Raw genomic sequence first — 16,982 nt, 5'->3', positions numbered from 1 at the left:
ACGCCAGCGTCAGAAACGGGGTCTAGCGGCTGTGATTCACTCTCCGTTACGGCGGGAATTTCAGGGGCGTGGCGGCGGGAATTCGGCGGAGAAGAGCCGCTCACCTTGCCCGTCACGGCCGACCAGACTTTGAGCGTGTTGTCGTCCGAGCCGCTGACGATTCTGGCGCCGCAGAACTGAAGGCAGGTTATGACGTGGTCGTCATGACCTTTGAGCACCTGAGAGAGAGAGTGAGACAGAGAGAGAGAGAGAGAGAGAGAGAGAGAGAGAGAGAGAGAGAGAGAATAAAATATATTACAATTGATCTTATAATAAGCATGTCTGTCTGTGAAACACTCCATCAACACACTGGCTTTTCTGCCAAAAAAACAGCATTGAATCGAAATGGAATTGGGGAGTAAGTATGCGCATTAGCCCTTTTTTAATGTCTCAGTGTTTCGAGTAAGAGGGATGGATCTTTTCTCCATCTCTACTGGGACTCTCCCTGATTGGAAGAGGTTACAGTCAGCTTCCCCTCCGAGTTAGGGCAGCCAGGGCTGGAGCCATGGGGAAGGAGGGGCACAAAACCGTCTGACCGCAATTAAAGAAAGGAAAAGTGCCTGTGGAGCACAGCGACTCAGAGACTGTGCGCATCCATGGTTTTAAAAGGGGGAGTACATCCGATTACCACAAAAAAGACATTTAGCGATCCATATAAAACGCAAACATGGGGGACGGGGCGTCGAACGAACAGCCCGGCTAACGGAAAAAAACCAGATCTCTCTCTTGACCGAGGGGAAAGGAGGAAATGGGTTGGCCCGGCGGAGTCTGGCAGCCGGCACGGAGCCCGGTGGAACCGCCGACGTGGTGAGATGACACAGCGGTTCGGGAGCGTTGCCGGGAGACCGCCGCCGATCGGAAAGGCAGCCGGCGCCCGCGGTGGCGTCATCGCCGGCCAGGCGGGCCGGAGGGCGTATTAAAGTAATTGGGAGCCCTTTCTGAGGGGGGGCGGGCGCCGGAGACGGTGCCGGCTTAATTTCGTCTGGTTCCATTTTTCCGCGTTCGGGACGGTGAGAGGCCGGGGCGCGCGAGATGAGAAGGGGGTCGGGGGGGGGGGACCAATTTTCACGCTGCTGAAAGGAGAGGGGAATTACAGGAGTGGAGGCTCGCCCCCTGGAAAATCGATGCCCTCCCCGCCCCCCCCCAGCCGTTCCTCTCCAGCACAGCCAACCCGACACACTCGCCCAGTTCCTTCAATCAAACCGCCACTCGGGTGCGTAAGCCCCTCTGACAGGCCGGCTTATAGCTCCGCCCCTGATCTGTAAACCCATGGCGTCTGCAGCGGGAGATAACTACAGCATTCTGGGGGGGGGGGGCGGGGGAACGGAAGGAGGAACGGAGCCGTTACCTTGGGCGATTTGAGGTCTCCTCTCCTCCAGTTGGTGTCTATCCGGTGCTGCCTGATGTAGGCGCTCTTCCAGGGGCTGTGGGTGAAGCCAGGCTTGAGGGGCTTCCTCCTTTTGGGGGGGAGGGGCTCGTCGATGCCTGGGGGGGGCGGTCACAGGGTTCAGGGGCTCAGTTTGTGTTCTTGTGATGATTGCATCCTCCACATATCGGTGAAGAGTGAACACCACCCTAAAGGTCAGGCATTCCTTGCAGCTTTTCAGGGGCAGGGTTATGAACCACTGATTAAAGAGTAAATCATCTCTCTCAAATTTAAACCTTGTATCAGTCACAAGCGGCATTCTGTACGTTAACAATGCAGCCTTGACCTAGTGGGCGTGTGGTGTGAGTGCTGCTGTGGGGCGGTGGGGGCGTGGCCGGGGGGAGGGGCCGGGGGTGGGGCTTACCCTCCTCCTTGCACTTCTCCCTCCACAGCAGGTTGTCCTCGGCCAGGTAGCGCCAGTTGCGGCACGTCTGCGCCGCCTGCAGCAGGTCCTTGGGCTCCAGGAAGGAGAGGACGTAGAGAGCCAGCTGGAGAGAGAGGCGCACACACACACACACACACACACAGCGTCAGTTCCCACAAGGCACACGGCCCTGAGTGCGTGTGTGTGTGTGTGTGTGTGTGTGTCCATAGAGCGAGGTTACACCTTCAGGAGCAGCCTTTCAAGGTTCGCTCAGTGATTGAAAGCAAACATTACGGTGAGACGTGTGCCACAGAGCTGGCGTGAGACTCGAGCTGTTTACAAATAAACGTCTCTAACTGTAAATACACCATACGATACCATGCAATATTAAATCGTGCGTGTGTCACTGACCAACTGGTCTAAGGGAGAGGGGAAAACATTATGCTCTATAGACAGCCCAACCCCTCCCCCAGCCTCTCCCCCCACCCCTGCCCCAGCTCCTCCCCCCACCTCTCTCTGCAGGCCTTTTTTTACACACGCCCTGGCCCAGCAGCCATTCCTCACAGCCAGGATATAATAAGCCCAGCCTAATAACCCTCCATCTCGGGCTACGGCAGGCGGGCAGGTCCCAGCACCTCCGCCATCGCCATCCCCGGTGCGGCGCTGACATTTCCCATCAGCCCCGTGGCTCTCATTCAGCGCTAATGCGCCCGGCGCACCCGGGGCCTGTCACATCCAGCGAGCGGACATTACCGGGGAAACCGTCAACCAGAGAGTTCCCCCCAAACCACCCCCCCCCCGCAGGGTGGAACTGCAGTCTGTGGCTGATCGGCAGGGATGGGGGCGGGGTGATTGAGGGGCGTGGTCACAAATGGGGGCGGGCCAGAAAGGGCGGTCTTCCTCACCTCTTTGGGCAGCAGGGAGATGAAGTCTCTCTGGAACTGCGGCTCGATCACCTGCATCATGTGCTTGACCTGCGTGGGCTCGCAGCTGTCGATGAGCTCGTCCAGCGCCAGGAGCTTCTCCGGACCGCTCCAGCTCTGCAACACACGCAGAGGAGGGGCTTACAAAAGAGCGTGTGTGTGTGTGCGTGTGTGTGTGTGTGTGTGTGTGTGGTCCTACTGTATTCGCTGTGGGACTTACAAAGGGGTGTGTGGGTGCCTGTGTGTGTGTGGTTGAAGTGCATCTGTTGGTGGGGACTTACAAAGGGGTGTGTGGGTATGGTTCACATGTATCTGCTGGGGGCCTTACAATGTGGAGTGTGTGTGTGTGTGGTTCAAGTACATCTGAGGGGGGACTTATAAAAGGACTTTGCGCGTGTGTGTGTGTATGTGTGTGTGGTTGAAGTGCATCTGTTGGGGGGGACTTGCAAAGGGGTGTGTGGGTGTGCGCGTCTGTGGTTCAAGTGCACCTGCCAGTGCATTTAAACACTTTTGTTCGAGCGGTGCTAGCCGCCAGAGCTGAATTCACAGCTACGCGGCTAAGCTGCGTGCTAGCCGTAGCAGAGGACAGCCAGAGGCCAGTACCGTCCGGCACGCCGGCGAAACCGTGTCCCGGGCGAGCCAAGCCGAAGTAGGCGTACGCGTCCTGTACGGAAAAACAGACCCGCAGCCCGAGAGCTCCTTTTTTAGCGCTCGGGCTCGTTTGCTCACGGCTCTGGGAAGAGAGCGTGCGCCGCCCCTTCCCCTTCTCCGACAGAGCGGCGGATCTGCGCGCAGTCTGCCGCCGTCTCCGTAGTTACGCGCCCACAAACAGAGACGATAAACAGCCGCGGAGGAATTCTCCCTCCGCGAGCTAGCAGGCTGCCGCGCTCGGAAACATCCAGCGAGGGCTTTCGCTCGGTTATTAAAAACGAAAAAAAAAGAAACGTGGACGAGGTCAGGCGGTAGAACCGAGTCAGTCCGTCTCTAAGCATATTATTGCGTTGGTTGAGCTAGTCCAGTATTAGATGCGTTATCGCGTGAGCGGACATTTGCGTCGAATTGAACCGATTTTAATGGAAACTCCCGCTGGCTTGCAACGTAAGAGTACAGGAGGCTGCTGAGTAAACCCTGTGGAAAGACTAGCCAGGGGCCGCCTGCTCACCCAGAGCCCTACTGTTCTGGACAGACTCACAAGGTTATCGGCGCACTTCAAATTTCATTAGTGCTTCAGTGCAACTGCGGGGAGGGGATTTCACATTGCCAAATATTAAACAGACACCCCCCCAGCCCTCGTAATTTTCCCTGGGCTGGGCTGGGCTGGGCTGGGCCGGGCTGGGGGTGAACTCGTATAACTTCCCTTTGAAAATGGGAAATGGCTTAATTGCCCAAACGAGAGAGAGCGAGAGAGAGAGAGAACGGTAAGGAGATGGACAGTGAGGGGCGGGAGAGAGAAAGGGAGAGAACGAGAGAGAGTGAGGGAGACAAAGGTAGAGAGAGGCAGAGAGGGTTGGGGAGAGAGAGCGGGAGAGAGAGAGAGAGAGAGAGAGAACGGTAAGGAGATGGACAGTGAGGGGCGGGAGAGAGAAAGGGAGAGAACGAGAGAGAGTGAGGGAGACAAAGGCAGAGAGAGACAGAGAGGGTTGGGGAGAGAGAGCGGGAGAGAGAGAGAGAGAGCAACAGAGACAAAGACAGAGACAGAGAGAGTGGAAGAGAGAATGAGAGAGAGAGAGAATGAGAGAGGAAGAGCGAGGCTGAGTAACAAGCCGTTTCAGAGCATCTGTAATTTGGCTGCCGAGCGCCCGCAGTCTGCAGGGCTGGCGCTAGGATAATAAGGAGTTCAAATGGCCCCGATGAGGCGGCCACCTCTCTGGGCCCGACGACGCCGGCGTTAGTGTGCGCCTGAGCATTAACGCTGTTCGGGGTCCCCAACAAACAGCGCAGGGGACCCAGAGAAGTAGCGGAGCGCGAATCTCCATCAAAGGCGTCTTTCTTTCCTCCTGCTTTTTCCTTTGCCTTTCTAAATGGCAGAGGTGCCTCCCCTCCACGCATTCTCCCATTCTCCCATTCGTACGGGGCAGGGTGGCAGCCCGAGGCAGCCATGCACCGAGCAAGCCAGGACAAGATTCAGGGTGTGTGTGTCTGTGTGTGTGTGTGTGTGTGTGTGTGTGAGTGTGCAGAATGTGTGTGTGTGTGTGTGTAGGTGTGCTGAGTGTGTGCGTGTGGGTGTGTATGAATGTGTATGTGTGTGTGTGTGTGTGTTGTGTGCGAGTGTGTGTGTGTGTGTTGAGTTTGTGTGTGTGTGTGTGTGTTGTGTGTGTGTGTGTGTGTGTTACGTGCGTCAAACGGTCGCACGTACATCAGCCTTGCGTCACACAGCAGGCTCTGACGGCTGATATCCACGTCTTACTCTGACGCGTTTTCACTGAAAAACAGCAGTGAAGATGACGCTTGTCTTCAGAGCTCGTCTTTTGTTAAAAACCCGTCTTTTGAGGTGCCATATCTCCTTTAAGGGCAACAATTCTCTCATCTTTGGCAAAGTCATTGTCGGGGGAAACATTAGGAGCTACACTATAAACATATACGGAGTATTGTTATACGTAGAATACATGTATGTGTGCAAAGCTACGCATACATACACAGACCAAAATATGTTACTTCAAGGAAGCTGGTAACATTACATTACATTCATTTAGCAGATGCTTTTATCCAAAGCGACGTACAAAAGTGCATTTTCATGATCGTAGACAACTGCTGAACACGGGTTCAGTAAGGTACAATTACTTATTTTGTACAGCTATTTCTAGCCGAGAACAATGAACACTATCCTGGTCTAACATCTGCAAAGCCAAACTAGGCAGAAGAATAAGCTACAGTATTAGGACGAATACAATTTATGTACAATGGTAAGGAACCATACATAAATCAGACAGTCTGCAGTGCAGTGTTTGGCAACTGGTTTGCAATAAAATAAAAGTGTAACACCCTCACAAACCCCAAGGATTATTTTTCCCATACAGGTTTAAGCCGATGGTATTAGCAGACTTGAAAAGTCAACTGAACTAGAGCGTCGAAACCATTTTCCAAGACTCAAAAAAACAAACAAAAGACGACAGGGGGAAAAAAAAAATCAGCATAAAAGCTCACGTCAACGTAACAGAACTTCTTTGTGCTTGTTTGGGTAAGTGGGGGGGGCGCTGAGGACGATTGACACGGGCGATAACGAGCCGATTCCGGTGCCCTGGGTAAACAGCCGCCGTGCGTCTGGAGCGGACGGCTCGCCGTGACGACACGCAAGCACAGACGCGTTAGCGGGGTGGAGGACGGAGCTCTGTGGAAACTCCTGGGTGGAGCTCCGCTCCTTTTATTAACTCTGGCGTCCAAACAGCCCAAGTGCACCGTAGGCAAACATCTCCTCGCCAGGCTGTCAGGCCTGAAATACAGGTGGATTGAGAGGGGGGATTACCTGAACAAAGCTAGCGCCTGTTTGGCCACGGACCTACATATTGCACTTCCCGGGGAAAGAAAAAGAAAAAAAAAAAGCTGGGAAGAGAGATACGGATTGGCTACGTGCTTTGTTCCCCGAGTCAACTGCTGCTCGCTTTGCGGGAATGGGTAAACTCCACGCAATGGAAAACACGACGCGTGTGGAAGGTGGAATTATCCGGAAGCACGTGTGAAGATTGATTGGCAGGCACATCTGGGGGAAGGGTCTGAGGGAGACTTGTGTTGGGTGGGGTTGGGGTGGGGTGGGGTGGAGGTGGGGGGGTTGGGCGTGTGAGGACTTGCGAGCGGGCGGGGCCCTCACCTGGAAAGTGCGGAGCCATTCCTGGAGCCCGGCGGGCGGCTGGATGGAGGTGATGCGCCGTCTCTGCTGGCCCTGCCCGTTGGCTGCCCGCAGGTCCCCGAACGTGGTGGGCGTGGCCGGGTACGGAACGAGCCCTGTGGGGCTGCGAGGGGGGAAGAGACGGATTGAGTCAGAGGGGGGTGAGAGAGAAAGAGGGTGAGTGGAGGAAAACACAGACAAAGGGACAACAAACAGAGAGAGACAGGAGGAGAAGGAAAATGAAAGGAAGTAGAAAAGAAAATGTAAAGGTAGCAGTAAGAGGAAAGAGGAGGAATAGATTGTACAGGTAACAGACTGAAGCTTTCTTTCATCAAACAAGAATTATGGGTAATACAGACGGGAGCAACAACACAGGTTTGCATGTGGGAGTTCTGTGGAGAATACACTCCAATACGAGAACAACAAGGGACCCAACCAGGGGTTCACAATCGAATAGGACTGTTCTGCTTAAAAACACGTGGAGAGAGGCATGTGGTATGCATCTCCACTCACCTCCCTCCGCACCCTGAGAGGTAAAATGGCCGCCTTTTGGATGCGTGCCACTCATATAACGGGCAAACTCGTTTCTTCTGCGCCTTTTCACGTAACACCAAATTAATAAGGTAAAGGGTGAACCGGGCAGCCACTTTTTAATGGCTGTGGCTACTTTACCGGGCCTTTCCAGATTTCAGTGTGGAACCCTGGAGAGCCCCATGGTCTGCTGGCTTTCGTTGTTACCCCAGAACTTGATTCCAGGTAACCCACTTTGCCCAGTCTAAATCGGTTGCTGATTTTAAGGTGAAAACAAAAAACTAGAGGACCTAGTGGCTTTCTAGGACCAGGGCAGTTCAGCCTCAAACTTCTGGGGTATGAGGTTTATTCTGGGGTTTACTCGCAGTGGGGAGCCAGTCAGGCAGGGTGCGGGACACCACTGTTTTGCAGTCCTCACGTTATTAATCAGAAACAGAGGAATACGAGACTAATGGCATTTGTCACAAATAAACCCCTTTTTAACTGCCGGGTTGTTAAAAAAAAATAAAGTAGATCTTGCTAATAAACACATGCGGCTTTGAACAGAAGAATGCGATGTGGGAGCCTGTGCTTCTCCATCAGAGCGCCGTTCCCCAAGCCTTTTCCCGCAAGGACTCGGAAGGGCGCACGCTGTTCTGGAAAATTCCGCCAGACGTCAGACGCGACCCCCCAGGGCCGAACGCTTGCGCTGCGGCGGGTCGCTCGCGGCGCGGAGAAGCGGGGGGCCGCGATTTCACGCGGCGGCGTCCTCCGCTTGGCAACAGCCTCGTTCGAGAGCGAGCTGCAGGAACGCGGGGGGGCTGGGCTTTCTCCACAGACTCGCTTTTAATAGGGCCTGTAGGAAAGAAAAGCCCAGGTGTCCACCAATCACCAGGCTGTGCAGCCAACCTCCGTCACGAACGAGGCGTCCCTCTGCGGGGGGGGGGAGGAAAGCGTTCGCGCCCGAGGGTCGCGAGAGCGGGACAGAGAATTCGGCGGAGCCGAGCCGAGAGCGCGCGTGTTCCAAACGCAAATCCCCGTACCCGCGCGCCGGTGCCAATTCTCCAGGGTTAAGCGACGGATGAATCACAGTTCATTTACTAAACGCAATAAAAATGTGAAAAATCCACTGTGAAATTCGCTTCACGGACGGGCGGGGCTCCCACCGGCTCGCTCGCTAGTCTCCGAACGGCTCGTTTCCGCGCTCCAATAAAAACGCCTCCCCGCTCCGGCTAACCCAGCGCGGGGCCGCTGTAGGCACGCACAACCCACGGCTTCCCCTAGGCTTCCCCCGCACAACGCACCCGCCTACAGTTCCTCAGCGTCCCACTCCCAAATGGAGACAGTGGGATGAGGGCCATGCAGGGACATAAAATCACTGGTGTAAAACGGGAAAGAGCTCAGCCGCTCGGACCGAGGAGCACGCTGGTAATAACCAATAAAACCAATGCTGACAGTGACTTTCGGACACGCCGTGCCTATACCTCTGGGTTCCCTGCAGATGTTGAGCGAGAAACGGTATCCACCAATTGCTGTAGGGCGTTTTTCCGTTGGTTGTTAGCAACGTGCTCCGTGACTGGTGGAGCCGATCTGTTTCCTATCAGCAGGGTGACCTCACCACCGTCTTGTCCTCATTTCCCTCACCTCTGCCTGAAGCCTAGGATCTGGCCCAAGCTCATCTACCACCATGCACAACTAAACTGTTCCCTGTACACTGGTGGGACTGGGGGGTGACCAGGGTCACCAGCCCTTTGCTGACACTATCAAAATGTGCCAAGACCCCAGGTGAGTCTAACATGGGGTGTGTTAAATCTCCCTCAAGCCCCTGAACAATGTAGGGACAAGTGGGACTGAGAGCAGTTATTCAACATTATAACAGCAGTTATTATGCATTATAACATACAATAACCTCCGTTATTATACACAGTAACAGCGGTTATTATACATTGTGACATTAAAACATACAGTACAAGGGCAAAATTATACAACTTCTTGACTTTCTCTCCCCACAGGAATGTACACTTGGCTGGCATGCAGAGATTCGAGTTGCTGTAAATACCAGTGAAGGCATGCTGTGCATACTTTAGGTGGAATCAAACAAGCAGCTAACTCCAGTCCTGCTGCGCCAGCCTTATGGCCATATTTCCATATTCTATTTTCTCTTCGCTGGGATCCGGGGGGGGCGTCCAACGAGAAGGCTGCGATTGGTCGGTAGCTCCCGGCCCTATAGCTCCAATAGGAATGGCGGTAATGGAGTCCCGTTCTTAAAGCCAGGCGCACTGCGGGCCTTCTGTTCTGCCCTTGCTGTAGTTTTGGACACCCCCCCCAAACCCCCCCCCGGCCGTGAACGCCCACGCCCTCCTCGCGGCCTCACAGCCGGCCTGTTCCTGGCCAGGACGGCCTGCCCACGCCGTCCCGTCCTGGGACAGCCCCTCTCACGACCGCTAAACCTGGCCGACATCCTTTTACTGGGCTCTGAATTATGCTTCTGTAGTCTTTTTATTATCTGACCGTATTTCCTCCTAATTTGGAGAGTCAAGGTTGTGTGTTTGCGCTGACGGCGGCGATCCCCTGTGGGGTAAACATATGCTCGCCTCTGAAACAGGTGATTTCCCTCCGCTGCTTATTTTCAGCCGCCCGATAAACAGAACAGGGGTCTGAGGAGGAAACTGAGGAGTGGCCTGTGAGGCCATTTGATGGAGTGGCTGCTGGTGACAAGACGCTGGCGTCCCATTGGCTCAAACCATTCCCTCCCCGGGTGACATCACTGCAGATCAAGTGTCTGCCTGCATCTTCGGCATCACTGCCTTTCTCTAAACATCGCTTTGGCGTACAGCAGTAAGGCGTTTCACGATGAAAAACCAAGGTTACTCCTCAATTACTCCTCTAAATAGACAAACGCGGCCGATTTTATTCGCGTTTCACTTTTGTTTTTACCGTTTTGACTGCAAGCCAGCCAGTCATGCTGGGAAAGTTCCCGGCTGAGAAAAGTTGAGCTCAGCCAATGAAATGCCGCACCACCAGTCGGTTCAGTTTGCATGACGATATGAGGGGCGTGTGCCTAAGAACAGTCCAAAAAAACATTTCACGATAAACATCCACTGATGGGAAAAAAGTGCTTATCAATTTAGAATCAATCGGAGAGTGTTGCTAAAGAGCACGCCTGTAGGGGTTCATAACATGGTTCGTGCACAGGCATGTGAATGCTTTCAGCCGGGAAGGCACTGACGGCCAATCAGCTGGCTGGCTGGCTGCCGAAATAAAAATGATATTGGCTGATATTTGCGATCTGCGTTCGCTTCAACGGTACAGAATGTTTCATTCGTGATACACAGAAATCATCAATCAATCTTTATCACAGAAAGACTGCGTGACCCTATCAGACATACTAAGATATACTGGGAGTGTGTGTGTGGGAGAGAGAGAGCGTGTGTGCGTGCTTGTGTGTGTGAGAGAGTGAGTGATAGAGAAAGATAGAGAGAGAGAAAGGGAGATTATATGCATTTGTGTGTACATGTCAGTGTGTGTGAATGAGGAAGAGAGAGGGAGATTATATACATTTGTGTGTATATGTGTGCGTATACATGTGTGTGTGCGAGACAGAGAGAAAGGGAGAGAGAGAGATTATATACGTTTGTGTGTGTGTGTGTTAGAGAGAGAGAGTGAGATAGATCATATACATTTGGGTGTGTGTGTGTGTTAGAGAGAGAGAGGAGAGAGAGAGTGAGATAGATCATATACATTTGTGTGTGTGTGTTTTAGATAGAGAGAGAGTGAGATAGATCATACACATTTGGGCGTGTGTGTGTGTTAGAGAGAGAGAGGAGAGAGAGAGTGAGATAGATCATATACATTTGTGTGTGTGTGTTTTAGATAGAGAGAGAGTGAGATAGATCATACACATTTGGGCGTGTGTGTGTGTGTGAAACAGATTGCAGTTGTGGGAACCTGGCTGTCACACCCAAACTAAGACGGCAGGCAGGCAGGCAGCCCCGGGGTTCTCATTGGCTGCTTTAACAGAGGCGCAGTGTGGGCGGGGCTTTACCTCGGGTACTCCGGCCCTTTGCAGGGCTTCTTCCCTGAAGGAAAGGATCGGACCTCGGGGCCGTGGTCCAACTTCCTCTTCATCTGCGGGGCCAAAAAGGAGAGAGAGAGAGAGAAACGTCAGCGCTCTGACACCGGCGAGCGGAGGGCGACCGCAGAGAGCGCGTTGCAGCTGGCCGCGGGACCGCGGGGGGGGGGGGGATAATGAGACGTTCTGTATTCAAAGCCCCGGCTTCTCCTCCGCTACGAACACAAACAGTTAGGAGGTCTCAGACCTGCTCCGTGCCATTTGAGATCCTGGAAGCTTTAATCAAGGGCTTGTGTCGTCTAATCAGGCCTGCTTTGCGTACGCGTACGTCCCGAATCACGTGTGTGCACGTGTCCAAGTGTGTGAGCGTGCGAGTGTGCGTACCTGTGTCTGGCAGGCTGCTAGCATGCATTTGCATGCGTGCGTGTGTGTGTGTGTGTGTGTCAGCTGAAGGGGGGGGGGGGGGCACATTTGAGGGTGTGTTACACAGTGATGAGAATTATAAGCCAACATAAGACCTTTTTTGACAGGACCTCATATATTCCCGTCTGGCCAGAAGTTACTGCACAAAACCGGCGTACGCATAAATGGCCAAGGGACAATCAATCGGACTGATGGAGATTAAAACCAAGGCTTGTATCTCCACCTGCAGCACTCTCCCCTCTCCCCATCAGTTAGGCCACCCCTGTGAGCCTGACGCTGCCACTCATAATGCCTCGTGATTGGCTGCGAAAGGAAATGAGAAACTCATTTCTACTGGCTGTGGGCCAGAGGACTGAGCTCTGATTGCATCCTCAGCACCAGAGGCCTGTGTGATTTATACTGCAGCTCGGGGAGAGAGACAGAACGACCGCGTTCTTTACTACGCATATACACACACATACACAACCATGTGCACGCATATACACACACATACACACACACAACCATGTGCACGCATGCACGCACACATACATACACACGCGCACACACACACACACATACATACACAAACACAGCCATGTGCATGCACGCACGTACACAAGCATGCATACGCGCACGCACGCATATGCACACACACACAGACACACACGTACGCGCACACACACACACACATACACACACACACACACACACACACCACACACAACACACACACACACACACCACACACACACACACACACACAGACACACACGTACGCGCACACACACACACAAACAACCACAACTACTTCTGCTCGGGGTGCATAGTTTGAGCCTGGATACAGAGCATCCACTCACTAAACAAAGGGGTCATTGTCCAGCGACGCGCAAGTCCCACACCGCATTTGAATAAAACTATTTCTGGGGACGAGCAGAGGAACGGAGGAATCTGCATGCATTATGATTGAAATGGTCTATTTGGCAGGATACTCAAGAACTGGCACACTTCTTGAATTATACTCGACTTTATTTATTTCCTTATTTATTACTTACTATATTTGTCGAGTCTGATCTACTTTAGTTGAGGTTGTTGTGCTCGGCAAATGGATTCAATTCATATATACTAAGTGGGCACTGGGATTCTTACATGGGGAAGCTCTGTTCTGTCCACGACACCTCTGGACCAGCCAATTTAATCAACATTCAGCACGTCAACTACCCACGTGTCTAACGGGTCTAAACAAGACGCCTTTTTTCAAAACATGAAACGGTGTGTGAACTACCACAGTGATGCACGAAGCCGCATCCCCAACGCAGAGACCGAAGCTTAATCAGAAGCCTTAAGGTCAGAATGTGAAATATTCGGGGTGTTATCAAAACTGCAGCATTCTTTGCTGTTCGAGGCCTTGAATGAGCGCAGGAGGTTGATGCAAAACGCATCTGAAATACATACGTGTATTTTTTTTCTACAAGCAAAAGACAAGTGGAACGCAAATTAAACAAAGCAAAAAAGAAAACAAAAAAAAAACTACAAAAACAAATCAACACAATGCTTAATCAGTGGCCAAAGGTTAGAATGTGAAATATTTGAAGCGTTATCAAGAGCTGCTCCATTATGTTAGACACAAGGCTCTGGCTTGGGCGGCTAATTTGTTCCTTCACAGGAACACGTCCACAGGACAAACGTATTTTGATAAGACGAGGCTTTCAGTGGGGCACAATGAAAGCCACTGATCTTCATATTTCTGAAATAGAGGAAGGTTCAGAAAGGGAAAGGGACATCTGCGCTTTTTGTATGAAGTACTGCCCGAGTTTAGAGCTTCTAAGTTTTTAAAAAGCGAGAGTCTGTGCCTGCATGCACCCAGACGCACACACACCCACCCACGCACGCACACATGCACACACACACACAAAATCATCAACAAAAAAAAAAACAATTCTGGACAGCGGCTGTGCACAGAACAGTGTCTGCTTTTAATAAGGTTAAAAGATCTGTTATTTTTGTTCCAAATTCTTTCTTTTTTTCATTTCGGAAGTGGCTTTCTTTCATGAGTCTCTTCTCTAACTGCCGAGATCTGTCCATTCAAACCCATCCCCATTTCCAAGGCTATGATCTCACTACATAGGCAGCTGGAGTGTGTGCACTTGTGCGTGCGTGAACGTGTGTGTGTATGATTCATTCAGAACCTCAAGTTTATTCAGTTGCTAGCATTTCAGCCAGAGAAAGTAACCCTAGACACGTAGACAGCAGTGTCTGTAAACCTCCTATAATCAGCAATTGCATGCCTCCTGGCCCCTGAAATCACAATCGCGCGCGCACACACACACACACACACACTTTGAAAAAGAGGAATGGAGCAGAGGAAGCCCAAATATTTATTCAGAAAGATCAGGCACACACCACAGAAAGCGAATGAGCAACAAACAATTCCAGCCTCATCTGCTTCATCTTCCTGTGGAAACTCTCGATAAACAAATACTGCTGTCTATATCGATCACATTATTTAAAAGCGGTTACACCTGTGCGTAAAAGACGTCTCATCTAAAACAAATGCGCTACAACAGGGAGGATGCCCATAAACACTGGTATGGAATTACTACTTGGACTGAATGGAGAGATTCATAGCCCTCACTGAAACAAAAACAATAAATAAATAAATGAAAAATAGGGACACACTGGCAAAAGCCTACATTTTACACTTCACCAAATGAATAGTTGGCTGAACTCTGGCTGCAGGAAATGAATAGAAAATATTTTTTGACCATGGCTTAAAAGCCGCTACTTTGCCATGTATATTTTATCATTTCACCATTACAGGCAGTTAAGGATTAAGCATACTTCGTCCCACATGGTTAAACACGGCAATTTAAGTTCGAAAGGAAAATGTAGCCTACGCACTGAAACTACGGAAAGAAGGATTTGTGCTGTGACATCTGCGGACATAGAGCTGTACAATACAGATTCTTCATGAGCATACAACCAAAAGAAAGCACCGTCCACTCATTTCCCCACAGAAAGACCAACATCAGCATTTCTGCCTGGCTAAAAGCCGTCTTTGCTGCAGTGTTCAGGTTCTTGAATTGGAAAAACGTTAAATGAATTGAGCGAGATCTTTCAATTCGATAATGTGGGAGGATACACAATCACCAATTGATTCTGACGGTAGGTTCTCATTAAGTCGTGAACGTGCAGAAAACATGTATAGCCTACATTGGGGGGTGGGACAGGCGCAGAGCACGCGGACGTTAGCCATCCTTTATTCCGCCAGACTAGTCCATAACCAAGCGATTAGATAGAAAATAATACGAGTCGGTGGCATTTTGCGTAGCGTTAAGGAGGCACGCCGCGTTCATCGAAAGCCCATTAATCTTTTTACTTAAATGTTAAGCACATTAAAATCCTTCCATAATTCAGTGAACGGTAAACTCTGGGTGACTGCGCCGAATGACAGAGTTTGGTGCTAACTAAAAGGTTTCATCTTCAAAGGACAAGATACACGCCCACACTGGCACAGTAACCCATTATGTTTGTGTGGTTCCCAAACGCACAGCACTACACGACTACAAGCATCGAGCTATACCGCAATCAGTACCGTTCAACAGGCTGGAAAAGATTGCCGTTCGTATCTGAAACATCATTTACAAAGTATCAACTGTTCCTCTGTCATAGAATAAATTATACAATTTCGTCACTTTCTTTAAAATATCAATATACACGTATTCAACTTCCATACTGAAAAAGGCACACAACCCCGGCACTAATGCAAGATATGAACAGCATATATGCATTTTAAAAATAGCTGAAACCTGTGTAGCACTACGAAAAGCAGCAAATGATTTATAAATGTGAACACAAATAAGCATAATTACAGAATAATGTCCGTTCGAGACTCGGTTTGATTGCCATTGTACAAATAACGTAAAGCATTGATTTTTTTTGTTGGTTATTGAAGAAACACGCGCCCGCCCCAAACCCGTTGCCTAGTGTGAAATGAAAGGCTAGAATCAATGCAATAAAGCCGTAAGCCTGCCGGGATAATGTGCACTGATCCCCACTCTCGTGTACAGCGCACGCAGGTGCAATAGCAGTTATTCCAAGAGCGGATAGCTTGGAACACAACGCGACGGGAAAAAAGAACCCCTCGTGTTGCTTAGCAAATTCTCAAATATTCCAATAAAGCCAAGGCCAATGTGATTCGGACATTAACGATAGGACAGCGAGGGCGAGTTGTATGGCGGTGCTTCAGCACCAAATCAATACCCTTGAATTCAGAAGAAACATCAACCCCCGCCAAGCGGTGTTTTCACAACAGCCTGAAATTTGCGGATAATTCTTTTTTTATATACAACCATTTCACGCGAGCGATTTTCAATTCATTTTTCCCGCAGTGGTCTGAGAATGAACGTTAAGCGCAGCGCGACGCATCTGCCGTTTACATCAAACCCTTTCACTGTCAAATAAAACCCAGCTGCGCAAAGAAAATAGCTGACCAGTAGAAGCATAATTGCGGTATGGTACTGCTTTGAGGACTACAGCTCATTTCAACGACGAAAAAAACAAAAGCAAAACCCCAGACCTATACTCACTTTATAGAAAATCATCTTTAAAGTGCCGTAGAACCCCATCGTTGTAGTCCTGTGTGGTTTCTTCACTGGCAGTTGCTAAAGTCCCAGTATCACTGAGCAGTAGGTATCCTCTGACAACGCGCGATCTGCTCACTCTCAGGTAGATCCGACACTATCTCTGATGTGGACATGCTCGGGCACGTCACAGGACGAACGAGCACGGGGCAGAGCCGGCGACCAAAGCTCCGCGGGTGTCACACCAAATAAGACTCAGTGACAATTCGATTCGGCAGTGCTCAGTGCTCACATAACCACCCGGCCCCAGAGGACTACGAGAGAATAATGAGAAAAAGGGGAAGTTGCGCTCGGAGGAGGTGGAGGAGGAGGAGGAGGCAGGGAGGACGGTGTCCTCCGCCAAGCCTTTACAACGCTAGCGATTGCTAAGGGATCGGATTACACCGTCCCCGGTGGTGAGGAGGCGAATGGTGCAGTCCGAGCTCAGCTCGAACCTTATGCGCAGTGTAGTAACGTGAGCGAAGCGCGAGGCAACGAGCGCACCGCGGCTACGGATGATCCCGCAGCTGGGGGCAGGACGCCTATTTGGCGCAGGCGGATTAGAAGCGAATGCAGCCCCTCACTTGTTGCTTTGCTGCCCCCCTCCGTGTCTTGTCCTTTCCCCACCATTGAGCAGGTGGTATTTTCGCCAAGGGTCTGTTTTTGTATCCGCTGCATAATCAGGGCTTGCTCTGTTGAGGGCAAACATTTTTTTCACGACTGTAATTAAAATAACAAAAGTAGTTTCAAGCAAAAGTTGAAACGTTTTTACAGGAGCTCTGCATCTTTAAAATTTGTCAT

At 51.0% G+C, this 16,982-nt stretch overlaps 1 protein-coding gene across 1 annotated transcript in view; it reads right to left on the bottom strand.

Moving 5' to 3' along the window:
- LOC135254802 (F-box/WD repeat-containing protein 7-like) overlaps positions 1–16,579 on the bottom strand; it is a 33,850-nt gene extending 17,271 nt beyond the window's left edge. The window contains exons 1-7 of the mRNA XM_064335316.1: positions 16,149–16,579; positions 11,131–11,213; positions 6,558–6,699; positions 2,735–2,869; positions 1,830–1,953; positions 1,388–1,524; positions 105–218 (exon numbers count right to left, since the gene is read on the bottom strand). Coding sequence (XP_064191386.1) covers positions 105–218; positions 1,388–1,524; positions 1,830–1,953; positions 2,735–2,869; positions 6,558–6,699; positions 11,131–11,213; positions 16,149–16,187 — 774 coding nt within the window. The 5' untranslated portion in view covers positions 16,188–16,579. The remainder of the gene's footprint in view (positions 1–104; positions 219–1,387; positions 1,525–1,829; positions 1,954–2,734; positions 2,870–6,557; positions 6,700–11,130; positions 11,214–16,148) is intronic.
- Between the last annotated feature and the right edge of the window lie 403 nt (positions 16,580–16,982).

This window comes from Anguilla rostrata, chromosome 5 (genome assembly GCF_018555375.3).
Source record: "Anguilla rostrata isolate EN2019 chromosome 5, ASM1855537v3, whole genome shotgun sequence".
Classification (NCBI taxonomy): Eukaryota; Metazoa; Chordata; class Actinopteri; order Anguilliformes; family Anguillidae; genus Anguilla; species Anguilla rostrata.
This window is presented reverse-complemented; position numbering and strand designations above follow the sequence as displayed.